The sequence below is a fragment of the Trichomycterus rosablanca genome, chromosome 10 (assembly GCF_030014385.1).
Source record: "Trichomycterus rosablanca isolate fTriRos1 chromosome 10, fTriRos1.hap1, whole genome shotgun sequence".
Taxonomy (NCBI): Eukaryota; Metazoa; Chordata; class Actinopteri; order Siluriformes; family Trichomycteridae; genus Trichomycterus; species Trichomycterus rosablanca.
In genome coordinates this window covers 14,275,620-14,300,511 of record NC_085997.1, presented here as the reverse complement: position 1 = coordinate 14,300,511, position 24,892 = coordinate 14,275,620, and the positions used below count along the sequence as shown (strand labels likewise).

The 24,892-nt window shown below is 39.3% G+C and overlaps 1 protein-coding gene across 2 annotated transcripts in view; it reads right to left on the bottom strand.

Annotated features, from left to right (window-relative positions):
* Positions 1–24,892, bottom strand: part of fdxr (ferredoxin reductase) — a 72,078-nt gene that overhangs the window by 23,250 nt on the left and 23,936 nt on the right. For both annotated transcript variants that reach the window (XM_063002854.1, XM_063002855.1), the window contains 2 exons: positions 22,373–22,457; positions 1,119–1,300 (listed from right to left, as the gene is read on the bottom strand). In XM_063002854.1, coding sequence (XP_062858924.1) covers positions 1,119–1,300; positions 22,373–22,457 — 267 coding nt within the window. The remainder of the gene's footprint in view (positions 1–1,118; positions 1,301–22,372; positions 22,458–24,892) is intronic.

Below are 24,892 nucleotides of genomic sequence, written 5' to 3'. Positions count from 1 at the left end.
GTGATAGGATGCCACCTGTGCAACAAGTCCAGTCGTGAAATTTCCTCGCTACTAAATATTCCACAGTCGACTGTCAGTGGTATTATAACAAAATTGAAGCCATTGGGAATGACAGCAACTCAGCCACGAAGTGTTAGGCCACGTAAAATGACAGAGCGGGGTCAGCGGATGCTGAGGCGCATAGTGTGCAGAGGTCGCCAACTTTCTGCAATCAATCGCTACAAACCTCCAAACTTCATGTGGCCTTCAGATTAGCTCAAGAACAGTGTGTAGAGAGCTTCATGGAATGGGTTTCCATGGCCGAGTAGCTCCATCCAAGCCTTACATCACCAAGCGCAATGCAAAGCGTCGGATGCAGTGGTGTAAAGCACACCGCCACTGGACTCTAGCGCAGTGGAGACGTGTTCTCTGAAGTGACGAATCACGCTTCTCCGTCTGGCAATCCGATGGACGAGTCTGGGTTTAGCGGTTGACAGGAGAACGGTACTTGTCTGACTGCATTGTACCAAGTGTAAAGTTTGGTGGAGGGGGGATTATGGTGTGGGGTTGTTGTTCAGGAGTTGGGCTCGGCCCCTTAGTTCCAGTGCAAGGAACTCTTAATGCTTCAGCATACCAGGAGATTTTGGACAATTTCATGCTCCCAACATGACTGCACACCAGTGCACAAAGAGTCCTGACCTCAACCCGATAGAACACCTTTGGGATGAATTAGAGCCTGTGAGACAGGCCTTTTTGTCCAACATCAGTGTCTGACCTCACAAATGCGCTTCTGGAAGAATGCTCAAAAATTCCCATAAACACACTCCTACACCTTGTGGAAAGCCTTCCCAGAAGAATTAAAGCTCTTACAGCTGCAAAGGGTGGGTCGACATCATATTAAACACTTTGGATTAAGAATGGGATGTCACTCAAGTTCATCTGCGTGTGAAGGCAGACGAGCGAATACTTTCAGCAATATAGTGCGTTTTATATATTAATGAGAATCTAACCCTTAATTGAAGTACACTATATGCTGACATTCAAACCCAGATGCACACTCTATGAACTGCATCACCTTGCTCACCCCTTTTAGATTTAATTACTTGTAAATGTTACTGCAGTCGTACAGCACTACTTACCTCAATCTTATTAACAGCTAAACGAATTCCTGCAGCTCTTTTTCCATCTTGATCAGGAATCACTTCTAAAGGACTGCGCAGAAAACGGAATGCCCATCGCTTACTCACTTCTTGACCAACGTCTTCTTTCTTTAGTGCCTTCATCATAAGCTCTGTGAGTCTCTTCCTGGGCCTGGGAAGGTCTACACACACAGTCTAGTTTTTAGTTCTTTAGGTAGTTAGAGCTTTTTCAGGATGCATTTCAAATTGTTAGTTTGTTAGTTCATCCACCTAGTGACATTTCTTTTGGTGGTAGATTTTTGTTTGATGCAGCTCCAATTTTAGCAGACAAGAATAGAACATCTGCAGTAGGTAAATGGTGCAGGGCTCAACATGAACTTACTAAAGTCTTTTTTAATAGGCAGCATTGCACATTAATGACCAGCTGTAACCTATCATGTTTAATGGTTGCTATGCGGAAACTATACATCAAATCTAAAATCTGTGTACAAGCACACATCTTAAAATCAGAACAAACATTCTGGAGCTGGTTCAGTTTCGAAATATTGAAAACAGCAAGACAAGTAATGCCTAGTTCACACTACACAATTTTTGCAATTGCGTTTGCTCGGCGATCGAAACTCAGCTCTCAATAGCTGTGTGTGAACACCAACACTGCATTGCAAAAATATTTATTAACCTCCAACTCACTATAGAACAATCCCTGCTGTTCGCGTAGTTCAACTCACTCAGATTCATTTATTTTTTTATCCTTGACTTTACGCTGCACATCAGCGCACAAAGTTTGATTGCTCGCTACTTGTTGACATGCATTTTTGGACATGGTATCATTAAACCCCTTGTCACTTCTCACGTTTGTTTTAGTGACAAAACATAGTTTGGGAGACCAGAGAAGCTCGCCTGCGATTCCAGTTGGTGATAGGTCATGTAGTGTGAAAGCCACACCGACTTGAAAGACTCCAGATTGCAAGAGATCCAGTTGTGTAGTGCGAACTGTACAGCGACCTGACGACTAGGAAAGCAGACAAAAAATTGGCAGCAAAATAAGACAACAGAAGGAGAGTAAAAGCAAAAACCTTGCACACTACATTGCAATACGCGATATAGTAACAACAACCGTATAATGATGAAGTAGCCTGGAATGCAAAGCAACTTCTCAGAAACACATTAACAACCACCTGGAATGCTACTGCAACCACAGAAAACCAAATTTTCCAAAACTACTGTACCCTGAACTTAAATACTTCCTTGTACAGATGATCTTTCTTAGTGATCTAAATGCATAAAATAGCTCTTTTCTGCATTCCTAACAAAGAACTCTCAGTATAAATCTTTATAAGACAGACACACTGATGTCTACCAGCTGTAGTCATATTTAAAAATAGAAAACTTGCAGGCCAAGCTGCAGTGGAGCCAAAAAGTATTTAGTCAGCCACTGATTGTGCAAGTTCTCCTACTTAGAAAGATGAGAGAGGTCTGTAATTTTCATCATAGGTACACTTCAACTATGAGAGACAAAATGAGGGAAAAAAATCCAGGACATCACATTGTAGGATTTTTAAAGAATTTATTTGTAAATTATGGTGGAAAATAAGTATTTGGTCACCCACAAACAAGCAAGATTTCTGGCTCTCACAGACCTGTAACTTCTTCTTTAAGAAGCTCTTCTGTCCTCCACTCGTTACCTGTATTAATGGCACCTGTTTGACCTCGTTATCTGTATAAAAGACACCTGTCCACAGCCTCAAACAGTCAGACTCCAAACTCAACCATGGCCAAGACCAAAGAGCTGTCGAAGGACACCAGGAAGAAAATTGTAGACCTGCACCAGGCTGGGAAGAGTGAATCTACAATAGGCAAGCAGGATGGTGTGAATAAATCAACTGGGAGCAATTGTAAGAAAATGGAAGACATACAAGACCACTGATAATCTCCCTCGATCTGGGGCCCCACGCAAGATCTCATCCCGTGGGGTCAAAATGATCATGAGAACGGTGAGCAAAAATCCCAGAACTACATGGAGGGACCTGATGAATGACCTGCAGAGAGTTGGGACCAAAGTAACAAAGGCTACCATCAGTAACACAGTACACCGAGAGGGACTCAAATCCTGCAGTGCCAGGCGTGTCCCCCTGCTTAAGCCAGTACATGTCAGAGTTTGCCAGAGAGCATATGGATGATCCAGAAGAGGATTGGGAGAATATCATGTGGTCAGATGAAACCAAAATGGAACTTTTTGGTAAAAACTCAACTCGTCGTGTTTGGAGGAAGAAGAAAAACCCAAGAACACCATACCTACTGTGAAGCATGGGGGTGGAAACATCATGCTTTGGGGCTGTTTTTCTGCAAAGGGGACAGGACGACTGATCCGTGTTAAGGGAAGAATGAACGGGGCCATGTATCGTGAGATTTTAAGCCAAAACCTCCTTCCATCAGTGAGAGCATTGAAGATGGAACGTGGCTGGGTCTTCCAGCATGACAATGATCCCAAACTCACCGCTCGAGCAACGAAGGAGTGGCTCCGTAAAAAGCATTTCAAGGTCCTGGAGTGGCCTAGCCAGTCTCCAGACCTCAACCCCATAGAAAATTTGTGGAGTGAGTTGAAAGTCCATGTTGCCCAGCGACAGCCTCAAAACATCACTGCTCTAGAGGAGATCTGCATGGAGGAATGGGCCAAAATACCAGCTACAGTGTGTGCAAACCTGGTGAAGACTTACAGGAAACGTTTGACCTCTGTCATTGCCAACAAAGGTTATGTTACAAAGTATTGAGTTGAACTTTTGTTATTGACCAAATACTTATTTTCCACCATAATTTACAAATAAATTCTTTAAAAAATCCTACAATGTGATTTCCTGGATTTTTTTTTCTCATTTTGTCTCTCATAGTTGAAGTGTACCTATGATGAAAATTACAGACCTCTCTCATCTTTCTAAGTAGGAGAACTTGCACAATCAGTGGCTGACTAAATACTTTTTGGCCCCACTGTATACAAGATGACAACATTGTAATTTGTACACTAAAAATAATTCAGAAAAATACAGCTAACCATAGATGTATGTGGATGCTTTGAGTGGATTTTACAGTTATTTCTCACAAATACATATGTGTCATGGTGTACTTTGATGACAGTTTACTGCATCGGTCAAGCCGATCGCTGAGCTGCTGTTTGCTTCAAGGTTTGAGTTTTTGCCGCTTCAAATGTGAGTGCACCCTTATAGCGAGAGCCCAAAATCTTTGAGTTTTACTTTCTATTGTTCTTACTTTCCATTGTTGTTGACATACATGCTTACCGACTTTATTAATGTGAATTTAATCTATTTTCCTTCCAAATCCCACTTGGTAGCTGGAATATCAGGCTCTTGTGTAAGCCTAACCAGAATGAAATGATTACTGAACATGAATGAATAAATAAGTTGTTTGAGGTTCATCTAGAGACTACTGGTTTGTGATTGATAGTGGAATAGTGGAAAGTGGCCAACCAATAGCTAAGCATAGAAATATGCCATTTGGTTAGTAAAGTCAAATTGAAACTGATGGTCTAAGTAAAACCGGTTCCCCAAACTAAGTAGGGGATTTTTTTTCCATTATTTACGCAACTTTGTGTACATACTTTCACATAACAAATGAAAGGAACACCCTAAATAAATAAATACTAAATAATAATGTTAATGCAAGATATTAGACTGTCATGACATACAATTGCAAAATCAAAAGCTTAGATTTTGCACGGCAGCTTGCTTGGCTGTGGACTGAGACAGTCACTTTTTTTTTTTACCACGGTTCAATGCATGTGACCTTCAAGCCCTCAGGTGGCACAGCGTGAGAAACTGTCATGAGACTGTGAGAAATATGGCTATGTGAGCTTTTAAAAAAACTGCTTTGTAAATCTGTTGTCACTTAACAAAGTCCATAGTTAATTAAGTCTCACGATACCACAGTGTGTCTTGATAGTGTCTTATGGAATTAGATGTTTTACAAGCTCATGGTCAAGTGTCCCAATACTTTTGTTTGTAGGGTGAACATACTCTTTGCAAGTGTATATAAACTCTACATAAAGGTACATTTACAGTGCAAAGAACATCACCACTGGTCAATAGGCATAAACGTGATATGTCTGATAATTAAAACTTTAATATAGTTTCACATACACCAAATGCAGGCATGGTTTTGGGCCCCCTGGGGGCAAATCAACACAAAGTGTTTTCTGACTGATCACCTAATCAGTATGATGAAACATTTTCATTCTAACAGGAGTGCAGGGGATCATTTAATCATTTAAGGACTATAACAAACTTAAATATTATGCTATAGCATTTATAATTTGTCTGTCTGTCTGTCTGTCTGTCTGTCTGTCTGTCTGTCTGTCTGTCTAATCTACCTACCTACAGTGGGGGAAATAAGTATTTGATCCTCTGCTGATTTTGTAAGTTTACCCCCTTACAAAGACTTGAACAGTCTATAATTTTTATGGAAGGTTTATTTTAACAGAGAGAGACAGAATATCAACAACAAATCCAGAACAAAAACATTAAATAAATAATTTGTATTTAATTAAGGGAAATAAGTATTTGATCCCCTACCAACCAGCAAGAATTCTGACCCCCACAGACCGGTTATGTGCACAAAAGGCACACAAATTAGTCCTGTCCCTGTATAAAAGACTCCTGTCACAGAATCAGTTTCTTCCGTTCAAATCTCTCGACCACCATGGGCAAGACCAAAGAGCTATCAAAGGACGTCAGGGACAAGATTGTAGACCTGCACATGGCTGGAATGGGCTACAAGACCATCAGCAAGAAGCTTGGTGAGAAAGAGACCACTGTTGGTGCGATAATTCGAAAATGGAAGAGATACAAGATCACAGTCAATCACCCTCACTCTGGAGCTCCATGCAAGATCTCACCTGGTGGGGTAAGAATGATTCTGAGAAAGGTGAGGTCAGTCCAGAATAACACGGGAGGAGCTTGTCAATGATCTTAAGGGAGCTTGCCCATGGTGGTCGAGAGATTTGAATGGAAGAAACTGATTCTGTGACAGGAGTCTTTTATACAGGGACAGGACTAATTTGTGTGCCTCATGGGCACATAACCGGTCTGTGGGGGTCAGAATTCTTGCTGATTGGTAGGGGATCAAATACTTATTTCCCCTAATTAAATACAAATTATTTAATTAAATATCTAATCTACCTACCTACTTGTCTGTGTCTGTCTGTCTGTCTGTCTATCTATCTAATGTACCTACCTACTTGTCTGTCTGTCTGTCTATCTATCTGTCTGTCAATCTATCTATCTGTCTATCTGTCTATCTATCTATCTACTTAACTATCTGTCTATATATACAGTATATCTGTCTATATATCTATCTGTCTATATATCTATCTACTTGTCTGTCTGTCTACTTGTCTGTCTGTCTACATGTCTGTCTGTCTGTCTATATGTCTGTCTGTCTACATGTCTGTCTGTCTACATGTCTGTCTGTCTATATGTATGTCTGTCTGTCTATATGCCTGCCTGCCTGCCTGCCTGCCTGCCTGTCTATCTACAGTCATGTGAAAAAGTTAGGACTCCCAATGAGAACCTTTGTCTTTTTTTACATATTTAAAAATATAACCATTTGAGCTTCATTTGAACAGTATTGAGAGATGGAGCTTATATCTTTAAACAAAAAATTTTAAACACAAGTTGTAAAATGTAATGAACAAAAATGGAAATTGATTGTGAGGAAAAAGTTAGGACACCATATGTCCTAATAGCTGGTATTTCCCCCTTTGGCTGAAATAACCTCAATTAAACATTTCCTATAACCATCTACCAGTCTCTGACATCGACTGGGAGAAAGTTTTTCCCTCTCCTCCATGCAGAATTTCTTCAGCTGTGTGAGGTTTGAGGGGTTCTTGCATGCACAGCCTGTTTCAAATCACCCCACAGCATCTCAATAGGATTGAGATCCGGGCTTGTGCAGTCTCTTTCTGATGGTAGATGCATGTGCCTTGCTATCAACTGTGGCAAGAGCTAGCTGTAGGTCCCGTGATGACATTGTAGGATTATTGGAGACTTCTTTATGCATTTACAACATTGTTTCTGAAGTCCTCAGAGAGCTCTTTAGATCTCACCATGTTGATAACACTCAATTTAACAATCAAGAGCAACCAAACTAATGTCTAAGTTTTAAATAAAACTTCAACGTCCTCTAACGATGGTCTAATCATTACAGCAATCATTACAGCTGATGTGGTGCACCAGATTCTAATTTTAGACATTTTAAGTAATAATAAATGTGGGGGGTGTCCTAACTTTTTCCTCACAATAAATTTCCATTTTTGTTCATTGCATTTTACAACTTGTGTTTAAAAGTAATTTGTTCAGTTTTATTCTTTTAGTTATACATTTCTCAGTACTGTTCAAATGAAGATTAAATGTTCATATGTTTAAATACAGTATCTCACAAAAGTGAGTACACCCCTCACATTTCTGCAAATATTTTATTATATCTTTTCATGGGACAACACTATAGAAATAAAACTTGGATATAACTTAGAGTAGTCAGTGTACAGCTTGTATAGCAGTGTGGATTTACTGTCTTCTGAAAATAACTCAACACACAGCCATTAATGTCTAAATAGCTGGCAACATAAGTGAGTACACCCCACAGTGAACATGTCCAAATTGTGCCCAAAGTGTCAATATTTTGTGTGACCACCATTATTATCCAGCACTGCCTTAACCCTCCTGGGCATGGAATTCACCAGAGCTGCACAGGTTGCTACTGGAATCCTCTTTCACGCCTCCATGATGACATCACGGAGCTGGTGGATGTTAGACACCTTGAACTCCTCCACCTTCCACTTGAGGATGCCCCACAGGTGCTCAATTGGGTTTAGTCCATCACCTTTACCTTCAGCTTCCTCAGCAAGGCAGTTGCCATCTTGGCATGCAGCCCAGTTTCTGAAGGGAGGGGATTTGCATTAGAATGTCACAGTACATGTTGGAATTCATGTTTCCCTCAATGAACCGCCGCTCCCCAGTGCCGGCAGCACTCATGTAGCTCCAGACCATGATGCTACCACCACCATGCTTGACTGTAGGCAAGATACAGTTGTCTTGGTACTCCTCACCAGGGCGCTGCCACACATGCTGGACACCATCTGAGCCAAACAAGTTTATCTTGGTCTCGTCAGACCACAGGGCATTCCAGTAATCCATGTTCTTGGACTGCTTGTCTTCAGTAAACTGTTTGCTGGCTTTCCTGTGCGTCAGCTTCTTTCTGGGATGACGACCATGCAGACCGAGTTGATGCAGTGTGCGGCGTATGGTCTGAGCACTGACAGGCTGACCTCCCACGTCTTCAACCTCTGCAGCAATGCTGGCAGCACTCGTGTGTCTACTTTTTGAAGCCAACCTCTGGATATGATGCTGAACACGTGGACACAATTTTGGTCGACCCTGGCGAGGCCTGTTCTGAGTGGAACCTGTCCTGGAAAACCGCTGTATGACCTTGGCCACCATGCTGTAGCTCAGTTTCAGGGTGTTAGCAATCTTCTTATAGCCCAGGCCATCTTTGTGGAGAGCAACAATTCTATTTCTCACATCCTCAGAGAGTTCTTTGCCATGAGGTGCCATGTTGAATATCCAGTGGCCAGTATGGGAGAATTGTACCCAAAACACCAAATTTAACAGCCCTGCTCCCCATTTACACCTGGGACCTTGTCAGATGACACCAGGCAGGGACAACAACACAATTGAGCACAATTTGGACATGTTCACTGTGGGGTGTACTCACTTGCGTTGGCAGCTATTTAGACATTAATGGCTGTGTGTTGAGTTATTTTCAGAAGACGGTAAATCTACACTGCTATACAAGCTGTACACTGACTAAGTTATATCCAAGTTTCATGTCTATAATGTTGTCCCATGAAAAGATATAATAAAATATTTGCAGAAATGTCAGGGGTGTACTCACTTTTGTGAGATACTGTATGTTCAAAAAGACAAAGGTTTTCATGGGCTGTCCTAACTTGTTCACATGACTGTATGTATCATCTATCTAATCAAAACAATGAGATAACAAACTGTATGGTCTAAAGTGTCTGGATACCTATTGCTAACCTTTGTTTAAATTTAATAATATGCTTTCAACAGTCTGAAAGACTATTTTCAGTTTCAACATGACTATTTCCCATACACAAAGCAAGCTCTTTAAAGACATGGTTTGGTGTGGACGATCTCCAGTGTTAGCAAGGCCTACTTGTTCAACATAACTGAATGACATCAAAAATGCTCTGTTCACTGAACAATTACTGGCACAAACTCCTAAACACTCCCGCATTTTTCCTACTGGTAACTTTCTGCTTGCTAACATTAATCATTTAAATCTCAAATTAAATTACTGAACCCAGCTATTTATTTACCTGGCAAATGTTTCACAATAACTGTAATTTAATAGCAGCTATTCACCGATCAGGTATAACATTATGACCACCTCCTTGTTTCTACACTCACTGTCCATTTTATCAGCTCCACTTACCATATAGGAGCACTTTGTAGTTCTACAATTACTGACTGTGGTCCATCTATTTCTCTACATACTTTTTTAACCTGCTTTCACCCTGTTCTTCAATGGTCAGGACCCCCCCACAGGACCACCACAGAGCAGGTATTATTTGGGTGGTGGATCATTCTCAGAACTGCAGTGACAATGACACAGCAGTGGTGTGTTAGTGTGTGTTGTGCTGGTATGAGTAGATCAGACACAGCAGCACTGCGGGAGTTTCCACTGACTGTCCACTCTATTAGACACTCCCACCTCGTAGATGTAAAGTCAGAGACGATTGCTCATCTATTGCTGCTGTTTGAGTTGGTCATCTTCTAGACATTTATCGGGGCGCTGTTGGCTGGATGTTTTTGGTTGGTGGACTATTCTCAGTCCAGCAGTGACAGTGAGGTAATTAAAAACTCCATCAGCATTGCTGTGTCTTATCCACTCATACCAGCACAACACACACTAACACACCACCACCATGTCAGTGTCACTGCAGTGCTGAGAATGACCCACCACCCAAATAATACCTGCTCTGTGGTGGTCCTGTGGGGGTCCTGACCATTAAAGAACAGGGTGAAAGCAGGCTAACAAAATGTAGAGAAACAGATGGACTACAGTCAGTAATTGTAGAACTACAAAGTGCTTCTATATGGTAAGTGGAGCTGATAAAATGGACAGTGAGTGTAGAAACAAGGAGGTGGTCACAATTGAATGGTAATGAAGGCAAGCTGACTTTTGCAGGGCAATGCAGTTTAGTATCTGCATGTTTTTGGGAAGTGAAAAAAAATCAGAGTACACAAAGGAAACCTACACAGAAATAGAGAACACGTATTAACAAATGTTATTCAATTATTAAAGGTTTTTTGCAATTTCAAAGTACAGTAGACCCTTGAGTTACAAATGTTAACAATACAAACATTTTGTGTTACGAACAATCTTTTTCCACTTAATGTATTTAAAAAAATTTGGATTAGGAACAGAAATTCGTGAAACACATGATGTCACGAATAAGTTGACTCAAACCGTCTCTCTCTGTATACATAGTGAGTGAACATTCCGACAGCGGACAGTGTTTTTCCAATGTTTTCTTTATATTTTGTAAAATTCAATATTAAAATGTCCCCAAAGAAGGTGCAGAGAAAGCTTAGTGTTGAGAAAATGAAAAAATTTATTACATTTGTTGTTGTATAATTACCCCTGCCAGTAGGTGTCACTGTGTATCAGACAGCAGGGACAGTGAGTGAGACAGAAGAAGGAATTCGGCTGAGTAAAGTATTCTTTCTTTCGTGAAATTACACCTACAAAATACAACATTATTGAAATAAAGAAGGAAATAATAGAGAAATATGAGAGTTATTGTTGTTTCTGGTAGATACATTTTGCCATGGTGATGGTGGACGCTGGCGCATTTGGCTGCCGCTACCGTTACCGTATTTTACCGTATTTTACCGTATTTTATTGTATTTTTATCGTTTTTCGTTTTCATCTTTTTACACACCTTGTGGATCTATTTCTTTTATGTTACTTTTGATACTTTTATTTGTGCTTTTGATACTTTTTGTTCTTTCTACTGTACATCGCGTCTGCGGCCGGTGGTGAACGGTGGATGAGTTTTCCTGGGATCGGCACGATGTTGAACTATTCCGTTGACCAGCTGAGGAAGTTCAACAACTGCACTACTCCATCGTGTATTTCAGTCATCAAACAGCTTGGACTCCTTCGCCGGCCTCGTTATATTCACAGGGGCTCCCGGAGAAAGCTTGTTTATCTTCGAAACGGTAACGCTATTCCATCCTTCTGGTCAGCCGTGCGCACTGTCGCTCCGCAAACACGTCATCAGAGCGCTGCTGCCTTGCACACCAGTAGCGGTGTAGTCTCCATGACAACGCTGTCCACGGAGTGGGATGGGAAACGCGGAGTGGACTTAGCAAATCTCCGTTCTCTTCCTCGTTCCTCACAGCCAACTACACAACAATACCACTTGAAAATGGCATTGCTTAATGTTCGTTCACTCAACACAAAAAGTACTGTACTTAGTGAATTTATATCTGACAGTGAACTAGACTTTTTCTGTCTCACTGAAACTTGGCATAAACCCTTGGATTATTTTACGTTAAATCAGACCACGCCAATGGGATACTCGTATATTGATGAACCTCGTATGGAAGGGCGAGGTGGTGGTGTTGCTGCAGTCTATAGGGATGATATTAAAATAACCACTTTGTCTTTTCCTGCTGCTCTTTCTTTTGAACACCTGGCTTTCAAGTTGTCAGGGCCTACTCCTCTGGTCACTGCTGTAGTTTATCGTCCGCCAAAGCCAAACGCTTCCTTTCTCTCTGATTTTTCAGATTTTTTAACCCAGCTTAGTGCCCTCTCATCCTCTGTACTGCTTATGGGTGATTTTAACATCCATATTGATGACAACAACTGTAAATTTGCCAGGGAATTTTTGGAATTGTTACAGTGTTTTAATTTCACACAACATATACATTTTCCAACTCATAAAAAAGGTCATACTCTTGACCTTGTCTGCTCTACTGGTGTCCTAGTTCATCAGCCGTCCAGCCATGACCTTACTGTCTCTGATCATTTGACAATCATCATGGACATTGAGGTCACTAGGCCCATCACTAGAGCTAAACGTAAAATATCCTTCAGGAATCTTCAATATATCTCTCCCTCTGCTTTCTCAGATTCTCTTGTTAAAAAGATGTCTGTCTGTCCTGTACTGTCTAGTAATTCATCTGACCTTGTCGATTACTATAATGACATACTCGCCTCATGTCTTGATGAGCTGGCTCCTTTGAGAACCAAATTTGTTTCATTTAGTCATTCTGCACCATGGTACACAATTGAGCTTCACCAAATGAAATCCCGTAAACGCCAGCTTGAAAGACTTTATAAGAAAACCGGTCTAACAGTACATTATCAGATTTATTCTGATTATCTTCAACATTACAAAGACGCTCTTACGGAAGCCCGATCCACTTACTATTCCGAACTCATACATGCTGGATCAACAAATCCTAAGACTCTCTTTTCCACAATAAATAAACTTCTCAAACCAGTTGACAATACTACCAATTCCTTTACAGTTGACAAGTGTAACTCTTACCTCTCATTTTTTCAAACAAAAGTTGAGAATATCCAAAATTTTCTGACAGTTTCCCCTGTCATCTCTGTTTCTCCGCCTATCTCATCTCAATTTATTACCCAGCCTCTGTCTCAGTTCTCACCTGTGTCTCTTTTGGACCTATCTGAGATCTTAACAGGGATGCGAAGCTCCACTTGTGTTTTGGATCCTGCTCCATCAAAACTTGTTAAGGGTTGTTTTCCAGTTATCTCATCACTTATCACAGAGATAATCAATTCCTCTCTTAGTTCTGGCTCAGTCCCTCAATCACTCAAATTGGCTGCTGTTACTCCCATACTTAAAAAACCTGGACTTGACTCTAACATTATGAGTAACTTTCGGCCCATTTCCAATCTTCCATTTCTGTCGAAAATACTGGAACGTGTTGTTGCCTCACAGCTCAAAGATCACCTAAATTCCAATAATCTATTTGAATCATTTCAGTCTGGTTTCCGCCCCCAGCACAGCACTGAGTCAGCCCTCCTCAAAGTCACAAATGACCTTCTTCTTTCCTCAGACTCTGGACAAATTAATATTCTCGTCCTCCTTGATCTTACTGCAGCTTTTGACACCATTAATCACTCCATTCTTCTGTCCCGCCTTGAATCCTCTGTCAACATCACTGGTACTGCCCTTTTGTGGTTAAGGTCATATCTCATAAACAGACAACAGTTTGTTAATATCAACAATTGTAGTTCTGCCATTGCTCCACTGTCCCAAGGCGTTCCCCAAGGCTCAGTGTTAGGTCCCCTTTTGTTTATTCTTTATATGCTCCCCCTTGGTGACATCATACGTCGGCATGGTTTACATTTCCACTGCTATGCTGATGATATTCAGCTTTACATCTCCGCCAAATCCATTAATACTGAACTTCACTCCACTCTGACAAATTGCATCACTGAAATGAAATTGTGGATGAAAGCTAATTTCCTCAAATTAAACTGTGAAAAATCAGATATGATCATCGTAGGTCCTACAACCCTGGCAAAAACCACAAAAAATTTTCAAATTACCATTGATAATGACACTTTGTCTCCGTCTTCTAACATCCGAAATCTTGGTGTAATTTTTGATAGCAACCTCTCTTTTGACCGCCATGTAAATCACATCACCAAAACTGCTTTCTTTCATCTAAAAAACATAGCACGTCTACGTCCATCACTCTCCTTTTCTGCCGCCGAAATCTTGATTCATGCTTTTATTACATCCAGAATTGATTATTGCAATAGCATCCTTTATGGTACATCTAACAAAATCCTAAAAAAACTTCAGTATATCCAGAATTCAGCTGCTCGCCTCCTTACTCATACTCGCTCCCGTGATCATATTACACCTGTTCTCCAAAAACTTAATTGGCTTCCCGTTGCTCAACGCATTCAATTCAAAATTCTTCTATTCACTCACAAAGCTCTCCATAATCAGGCCCCATCCTACCTCACCGACCTGCTCCATCAGCACATTCCCTCCCGTAGCCTTCGCTCTTCTGAGGCTAACCTACTGTCCATACCCTCTAGGACCAAGCACCGGACCTGGGGTGACAGGGCCTTTTCCATAGCTGCTCCATCTTTATGGAATGCTCTCCCCAAACACCTACGAGATTGTCCTGACCTGTCCAAATTCAAGTCACTTCTCAAAACTCATCTATTCAGAGTGGCATTTAACTTGTAACAACACAAAATAAATGCTTTTATTTTTGCTATTCTTTTTAATAGTTTTTATACTTAGATCACGACAGAAATGTGAAGTCCTAGATCCTAAAACTTGTAAAGTTTTCAGTTTCCTGATTGCATGTAAATCTGTCCTGTTTCTGTCTAATTTTAAGAAATTGTTCTATATTTGTTGTTCTCTCTCATAATTTAGCTAATTTTTAATGAACTGTCTTATGCTGCTCTCTTTGTTTTTATCTTAATTATTCTTGATGTTGATGTACTATTTTGATTTTGTACTATGATTTGTATGGTGTATGTACGTATTTGTTTTGATTATTTGTCTTATGTAAAGCGTCTTTGAGTATCTTGAAAAGCGCTATATAAATAAAATGTATTATTATTTTATAAAAAAAAGAAGGAAATGTATTATGGTGTATAGTACAGCACACATACTGTACTGAAATGTGATGTGTGTTTTTTATGCACAGTACTATTGTGTATTGTTGTTTATTATTGTTTATTACAGTAATGTCTATTCTATAATTTAAGATTTAAGGGGAAATATACTTGTATTTATAACAAAAAGTCAATTTAAGACATCAGAAAGGTTAGGTAAGGGGGTGGTTTGGGAGGTCTGGCATGGATTAATTCTATTTACATTATTTCTTATGGGAAAAATAGGTTTAACTAACGAAGATTTTGACTTAAGAACAGCCCTTTGGAACCAATTAAATTCGTAAGTCAAGGGTCTACCGTACTCAAATTAGTAGTGAACTACTCAAAGTAGTTTTAGACATTTCTGTGCATCTTTCTTAACAAAACAAGCTTTGCTTTCAGATGTAGAAACAGGTAACTATGGAGCAGTACATTTCTAATAGTGTTTTTTGTTTACTGACTACTGGATGTACCCTTATCTGTCCCATCATTGTTTTAATTTAATTGTAGCATTACTGTCAACTGAATTTTCCACTTACACATTCCAAAAATAGATTTTAAAAGCAGCTGAAGTATTCGCTTCTACCTGATCAGACATGTCTCAACTGTACACTATTCATCTGATAATCACCTACACAAAACACTGCACAGCCATTGAATGGTGGAAACACAATGTATGTACACTTAAATACACTTAAGTTTAATGTTAGGAACATTTTTTTTTAAACCGATGTTCTATCATTAGAGATAAACAAACAATTAGCAATGTATGTTAAGATATAAGGAGTAAAAAACTAACATGAAAACAATGTAGGTTTGAAGTTTACATTTCACCTCCTAAATATGTGCAGTGCTTCAAAAAAAGATTTATCCTTCAACCCAATCCTCACATGACTGCTACAACCTGGGCATTGTTTCAATATGTTTAAATGTGACAATTCTCTCAGTCAAAACCAAAAACAACAACAACAAAAGACTATAGATAACAAAATCATAATCAAAACATGTTGCTGGAATTTTCTGGGATTTTTTCCAAGACTTTTAGTGTCCCTGGAAATAGAAAACTCTTTCTGTTTTAAACATCTTCTGTTTTTAAATTTTTTTATGTTTTTTATTTCCAGGGACAATAAAAGTCCCGTTTTTTTTTTAATTAATGCATTTTCTCCCCTTTTTCTCCTTTTTAGCATGTCCAATTGCCCGATTGCATCATGCTTCCTCTCCACCAATGCCGATCCCCGCTCTGATTGAGGAGAACTAAGCTAACCCATGTCCCCTCCAACACGTGGGCAGCATGCCATATGCATCTTATCACATACACTTTGATGAGTGCAATGCAGCTCAGCATTGAGTATGGAGAGACACACCCTGAGAGCACTCTTTTCTCATCTCTGTGCAGGCGCCATCAATCAGCCAGCAGAGGTCGTAATTGCACCAGTCATCCGGCTTAGTCCCGTCCATCTGAACAACAGGCCAATCGTTGTTCATGTGGCCGCTCAGCCTCAGCCGGCAGGCAGAGCTGAGATTCGATACGATGTATTCGAGATCCCAGCTCTGGTTCCAGCATGTGTTTTTTGTTTTAACAGTCCCGGTTTTAAATAGGCTAGAGTTTCTGTTACATTCTGTTGCTGCTCCCATGTTTTTTTTTTGTTTTTTTTTTCCTCAATTGAAATTACAATTACCAATAGAAATAGAATGCTTTAGTGCTAGTTTTAGACATTTCTGTGCATCTTTCTTAACAAACAAGTTAAGTCAATCAGCTACCTGCGGGTCCATGTGGAGGATGAAGATGAGACTGTCTGTCCTTTTAGGCCCGTCAAAAAGAAAATGAAACGTTCATCTTACTTGTATAATGACTGAATAAAATTGAAAAGTACACCACATGGCTAAAGCCAAACCTGGGCGATCCACATTCTGCTGTCTGTTATATGCTCAGTTAAAACACGAGGACGATGCTACAAAAACTAAACAAAAAAACACCAGCCGTGTTCAAATCACCCGACAAATCAAGGCAATTTCATTCATCTTTAGGAAAGACTCAGAGGAGGACAAAAGTGCTGTTATCAAATTAACAGCTACTTATCACTGTGTGACATGGCCACAGTTACCTGTCCACAGGCTGTGGGAACAAGGTCAGTGCAAAAATATTCAGTGGCTAATATTGCAACCAAGATCCTGTGTGGCAGAACTAAGCGTGAGGCTTTAGTTGAAAATGTGTTGGCACCATTTAGTCAAGAGAGATTAGCAACAGAGTTGCAGAAAGTGCAGTGCTTCGCAGTATGTTCCGATGCGTCCAATTCTGGCCACATGAAACTGACAAAAAACCTGGACACTGCCATATATCAGAACAGACATATATGGCAACCCTACTTCATATACAGTGGACCCTTGAGTTACGAACGGTTTACCATATAAACATTTGGGTTACGAACGATCTTTTTCAACTTAACGTACAAACAAATTTCGGGCTACGAAAAACACAATACGTCACGAACAAGTTGACTCCGACAGTCTCTCTCTCTCTCTTTCTCTCTCTCTCTCTATATATATATATATAAAGTGAGCGAACATTTGGACAGCGGATGGCGTTTTCTTTATATTTTGTAAAATTCAATATTAAAATGTCCCCAGAGAAGGTGAAGAGAAAGCGCAGTTTTTTGTTGTTGTATAATTACTCCTGCCTGTAGCTGTCACTGTGTATCAGACAGAGGGACATTGAGTAAGAGAGAAGAAGGAATTTATTCTTTCGTGAAAATACACCTACAAAAAACAACACTATTGAAATTTGTTTATTATTTGTTTATTAGGATTTTTAACGTCATGTTTTACACTTTTGGTTACATTCATGACAGGAAACGGTAGTTTATCTTCACACAAGGTTCATCAGTTCACAAGGTTATATCGAACACAGTAATTGACAATTTTGTATCTCCAATTTACCTCTCTTGCATGTCTTTGGACTGTGGGAGGAAACCGGAGCTCCCGGAGTAAACCCACGCGGACACGGGGAGAACATGCAAACTCCACACAGAAAGGACCCGGATCGCCCCACCTGGGGATCGAACCCAGGACCTTCTTGCTGTGAGGCGACAGTGCTACCCACTTAGCCACCGTGCCGCCCCACTATTGAAATAAAGAAAGAAATAATAAAGAAATGTGATGTGTGTTTTCATGAACAGTACAGTACTACTGTGTATTGTTGTTTATTATTGTTTATTACAGTAATGTCTATTCTATAATTTAAGATTAAGGGAAAATATACTTGTATATTTGTTTCAAATATACTTGAAACAAAAAAAAACATTTAAGACATTAGAAAGGTTAGGCAAGGGGGTGGTTTGAGAGATCTGCCAAAATCCACGAGGCACCCACAGAGGCCTTTCAGTTGCAGATTTGCACTGTGGTCTGGTTTAACATCCTTTACCAGGTACATAATGTGATCAAGCTGCTACAGTCTCCAAAAATGCAATTAGACAAGGCTGCCCTTCTAACCTTCATCCATCACAAACATTTGCAAAAACTCTGGACTGCACTTTAGATTGCATGTGTCCTTCCTGTGACTTTCACCTCTAAAATTTACATTTTAAGCATTTAGCAGACACCTTTATCCAAAGCGACTTACATTACATTTACAGTATACAATCTGAGCAATTGAGGGTTAAGGGCCTTGCTCAAGGGCCCAACAGCAGCAACCTGGCAGTGGTGAGGCTTGAACCAGCAACCTTTTGATTACTAGTCCAGTACCCTAACCACTAGGCTACGGCTTGCCCTAAAATGAGTTTCTCCAAACTGAAAATAAAAGTGTGAATGTGAATCAGATGTTGGCAGGACATTATCTTCTGCGGCTATCATTAATATCTCAAAGCAATCACAAGAGCAGAAGGTTTGCAGTTTAGAACACACACACACACACACACACACACACAGAATGTTAGCAGTCGATGTACAAATGCTTTGAGAAAGAGGGGTTTTCTGTCTGTGACCACTGTCTAACCTTCTCAATCCCCCTTAGTTCTACCCTGTATTGACGTCATATGTCCTGATCATGTAGAAGATCATTACTGTTTAATTTCTTAGCTAGATCATCTGCTGCTTTAAAAGAACTTCTGTATTTCACGATATTCAAGGAACTGAAACATGTTTCGTTTATAAAAGTGTGCTGTATCAGCATGCAGTAGACTAATAGAATAACTTAATTTCCAGTCAACAGTAAAAACTGCTGTACTCATCTGTTTTTGTACATTCAGCCATTTGAATTTATTTGTCAAGCTTTAATAGTGTTGAAGTGATTGTGTTTAATCAGTTTAATCAGTTAAACAGTGGGTATAGTTCATCAGTTCTGTTGCAAAAGGAGAAGTGCTTGTCAGTGCTTGCTCCTTTTGGGATATGTAATTTAACCACCTTGTCATACCCCCTAGCATTCATTTCCATTCCTGCATTTCAGGCCTGCAACATGTTCCAAAAAAATTGGGACGGGGGCAATTTAGGGCTAGTAATGAGGTGAACAAACTAAATAATGATGTGATTCCAAACAGGTGATGTCAACAGGTGATTGTAATCATGGTTTGGTTTAAAAGCTGCTGAGTCTTTGATGAGCAAAGATGATGAGAGGATCTCCAGTTTGTCAAGAAATGTGTTAGAAAATTATTGAAATGTTCAAAAACAATGTACCTCAAAGAAAGATTGGAAGGGATTTGCATATTTCTCCCTCGACATTGCATAATATCATTAAACGATTCAAGGAATCAGGAGGAATTTCAGTGCGTAAAGGCCAAGCGTGATCTTCGATCCCGCAGACGGCACTGCATCAAGAACCGCCACTCAACAATATCTGATATAACCACATGGGTGAGGGATTACTTTGGCAAACCTTTGTCAAGCAGTACAATACAGAGTTACATGCACAAATGGCACTTAAAACTTTACTGTGCAAAAAAGAAGCCTTATGTTAACCATGTCCAGAAGCATCAACTTCTCTGGGCTCGGAGGCATCTAGGATGGACCACCACACAGTGGAGACGTGTATTGTGGTCAGATTAGGGCTGAAACGATTCCTCGAGTAACTCGAGTAAATCGATTACTAAAAATCATCGATTCAAATTTTTTGCATCGAGGAATCGTTTAATCCGCACAACCATATACAGCTCACAGTGTTTCACACGGACGACTTTCACTTTTGCGCAGCGTGTTTAACGCTGTGTGCAGGTGACGTGAAGAATCTGAGGGCTGCGTCCAAAATATCTTAAACATAAACAGAACTTAACAGGACTTAATCCGGGTTCTTTTTGCGGACAGTTTAATGAACACTACGTATTTGGACACGTTCGCCGCTCCTGCGAACTGAACGTATCAGTTTAGGACGCAGCCGAGATTAGATAGCGCGGACTGCAAAATATAGAGAGAAAGTAGCGAACAGGAGGAGACTGGACAGAGAAAACCACAGAAAGTTTGAGATCATTTTAAGCTGATAAAACTAAAACTCAGTATAACATCCACACCATCAGAGCGTCGTGTTTACTTTACTCGTGTTTACTTTACTCATGTTTACTGACTTTACTTCGTTTCAACCACCACAGGCTTTTATGAAGATTTAGGCAAACACACACATACATACACACACACACACACACACACACACACACACACACACACCAGATCTACCTCATCTAGAGACACAATCCTGACAGATTTTTATCCCCCTACAAACACCACAAAACCTCCCAACAAAATATTAAAGCTTTATGTTCTGCGTGAGCTGTAGCTGAAACTTCGAGTTTTGAAAGTTGCACAAATTACAGGCTTATGTTCATGTATTTTTGTTTATTATTATTTATGACTTGATGACCTGATGTTTCAGGTTGCCTGTTTACATTTTAAAAGTAAATTGATTTATTTTTGATTTATTTATTTTTGCATTTAAAAAATGTTAAACTGTCCTGTATGCAAGGAATACAAATGTACAGTTTGGTTTAAGAAACATGTCTTATTTAATCTAATATGTATTTGTTTTTGCTCTTTGTTAAAGCAAAAGTATTTCTTATCCGATTACTCGATTAATCGCTGGAATAATCTATAGAATACTCGATTACAAAAATAATCGATAGTTGCAGCCCTAGGTCAGATGAATCAGCATTCCAGGTCTTTTTGGAAAAAGGACTGTTAACAAAGTCCATAAGTCAGGGTCTGTCATGGTATGGGGCTGTGTCAATGCCCTTGGCAAAGGTCATTTACATTTCTGTTAAAGCAGCATTAATGCAGAACAGATGTACATTGAGATCTTGGAGCAACATTTGCTGCCTTCAAGACGTCATCTTTTCCAGAGACGTCAATGCATTTTGTAACAAGACGATGCAAAACCACATGCTGCACACATTACAAAGGCATGGCTGTGGAAGAAGAGGGTATGGGTACTGGACTGGCCAGAATTTTAAAACGAAAAATGCAACAACGACGACCCCGTACTGTTGCACATCTTAAGACGTGTTTGCAGGAAGAATGGGACAAAATAAAACCTGAAACACTAAATTGCTTGGTATCCTTGGTGCTAAAACTCTGTGTTTTTTATTATTATTATTATTTGCACTTTCCATGCTGTCCCAACTTTTTCTGATTTGGGGTTGTAGAAGCAGAGTACTTCCATATAAAAGCTTACTTTTGCTGTACTCAATACAAACAGAGTTGAGAATAATCTTTGTAAAGTCAAAGCATTAGCAAAACACTAAAACACTGTTCATCCGTATATATGATTTGATAGTTTTTATGCTGAACTCCCTTTCCACAACCCTCCCTGTTTAAAGGAGAGAAGGGTGTATGAGGGAGTTTATGGATACAGTGAAAAAAGACATGCAGATGGTTGGGGTGACAGAGGAAAATGTTCAGGACAGGGCTAGGTGGAAACAAATGATCCACTGTAGCAACCCTTAAAAGTCTCAACCAAAAGAAAGAAAAAAAAAAAAAAAAGAGGAAGAGAATTAAAACACTGTAGCAGCCTCTCAGGGCACCATCCTAATTTACCAAAGCCATTAGAATGAATTACATTATATTTTTGTATTGTAAACAGTAGTTATATTAAAGTGTAAAATACATATTTGATTTTGCAGCCTGCACTGAGTTATAAAGAGAACTATGCCTTTATATGATGGATGGATGGATAAAATACAGCCCATGCATGCATTAAAGTACTAAATGGTATGACAAACAGCATTCTTATGTACTAATTCGTATTGTAATATACAGGGTGAATTATGTATGCCATGTCTATTATTAGATTTCTAATTTAAGTGGTTCAAGAATAGACATATTATGTCTGAATTTACTCTGTCCTTCCATGATTTTCAACGACCTTAAACACCTATTGTGTCCAACAACAATAAATGTTTAAACAAATACATAATCTGAGTTTCTAATCTGATTGTAATTAATTGATAACCACATTAAAAAGTGCACGACTATAGAGATTATTAAAAACAATACTGCTGCACCAATTTGTGCATTTGTACCTTTCAGAGTCTCGGCGATGCCCTCAAAGTCAGTGGGGAACAGGTCAGCTGTTGTACAAGGTAGGTTGATCATTTCCCTAACTTCCTGTAGAGAGACAGAACAAATCACTATAATTTTATAGGTATAATAATAATAATTACCTTCTGTGGAACTACAGTGAATGAAAATCTTCTGTATTAGGGGGTTGTCACAGTGGATCATTCTGGTCCGCATTCCTGATTTGGCATTGCTGAGTTTTTATGCCATATGCCCTAATTTGATTGTGATTATACTGACAACTAATTGTCAAGTAAATACACTATATTGCCAACAGTATTCACTCACCCATCCAAATCATTGAATTCAGGTGTTCCAATCACTTCCCTGGCCACAGGTGTATAAAACCAAGCACCTAGGCATGCAGAATGGGTCGTTCTCTGGTTCACTTTGTGGATATATTATGTGTCCACTCCTAATTTTTGAGTTCAGGACAAACACCAAAAAACCTTCTATCTCTTAAACACTGCCAATAGTGTCTGTAAAGTGTCTGTGGAGCGCCTGACTAGGCCGGTGGCTCAGCTCATCGCCTCAAGGCCAGTAAGTTAGCACATTAGCATATACGGATGTGCCGCCCAAATGCCTAAAAGTAGGTTGCTTTAATTGTCTTAGATTACACAAGCCTACAACTTTTTAAATCAACATTCTTTTTGCTGTATAGAGCACCACACAATGTATTGTTACAACCCTAATAAAATATATTACAGCTTCTTCAAAATGGATTTCATTTCATTCAATTCTGCAATTGATTCTCTTCTGTAAGTAAATGATCAGAACACACATATTTGTCCAACAAAAAGGAATTCATTCATTCGTTCATTTCACTAATTAATTGTGGGTTTGCTAAAAATATGCTGGGTCAACATTTACACACTGCAATCCTTTTATCCATTTTAAATTTGGTTGCTTACAAATTATTTTTTTTAATGCATTTTCTCCCTTTTTCTCCCGATTTTTTTAGCACGTCCAATTTTTTACCCAATTGCATTAAGCTTCCGCTCTACTAGTGCTGACCTAAGCCCCAATTGGGGAGAGCAAATTGACACATGCCCCCTCTGACACGTGCAGTAGCCGACTGCATCTTTTCACCCACACGAGGCGAGTTTATATGCGGATCAGCCTTGTGCAAGGAGAGCCACATCCTGATCAGCATTATTTCTCTACTCTGTGCAGACGCCATCAATCTGCCAGCAGAGGTAGTAATTGCATCAGTAATGAGGTCCCTATCTGCACCCCAACCTGGATGCCAAACGTTGTTCATAAAGCTGCCCAGATTCGATACAATGTATTTAAAATCCCAGCTCTGGTGTGCTAGCGTATTTTACCGCTACAAAATTCTAAAATGGTAATTAACATCGTTGCCTGGTCTACTAATTCCTTGTATGTCCTTATTATGTTTGATTATGCCTCTTAACTTCTCTAAGCCCATATAAACAGGGCAAATTTAATTGCATCCATTACAAAGTACACAAAACAGTGTTCTTCCAGGAAGTTTAGAAAGAAATCCAAAACTGTCCCTGTATACTGAGGAAAAAAAACTTATCCAGGTGGTCAGATATAATCCAAGAATCACCAAAACAGCTCTTTTATTAGTGAGAAGCAACTGGAACATGGTTGAAACTGTCCACAGCCAAACAAGCTTTATTTTTATTTTTTTATTTTTTTATTTTGGCAAAAACTAAAATGGCAGCACCTAAGCCCATGGCGATGTAAACTTGCTTGACTGGGGACAGTGTCACTCAGCAGCTTCCACTTCAGAGATTTTTCTTTGGTGGTTACAATAAACTTATAAAAAACTTTTACATTACATTTATTTATTTATTTATTAATACAGTCAAAGGGAAACAGTTGCAGAAATAATTGATTTGTCTCTTTATAAAGTTTTGACTGTATTTGTATAAAAGGTCTATGTGTAAATAAACCACAGCAACGATTGTGTGGAACTGGTTTAAAATGAATACTGAACATAAAAAGTAGGGCTGGCACCAATCCGATATTCAGTATCGGTCCGATATTGGCCCAAATCGCTGGAATCCGTAATCCGATCCGATACTGTGGCTTAATGTAAATAACATTTAATGTAAATGTGCATTGTTTGTGTGTAAAACAAATAACACACGAAGATACGTTCCAACTAGGGCTGCAGCTATCAATTATTCTTGTAATCGAGTATTCTATCGATTATTCCAGTGATTAATCGAGTAATCGGATAAGAAATACTTTTGCATTAATAAAGAGCAAAAATAAATATTTAAGATTAAATAAGACACGTCTCTTAAAACAAACTGCACATTTTAGTTCCTTGAATACAGGACAGTTTAAAGAGAACATTTTTGAAATGCAAAAACAAAGACATCAAAAATAAATTAAATTACTTTTACAATGTATACAGGCAACCTAAAACTAAGTCATAAATAATAATAAACAATAATACATAAACATTGCCTCTAATTTGTGCAACTTTCAGAACTAAGTTTCAGCTA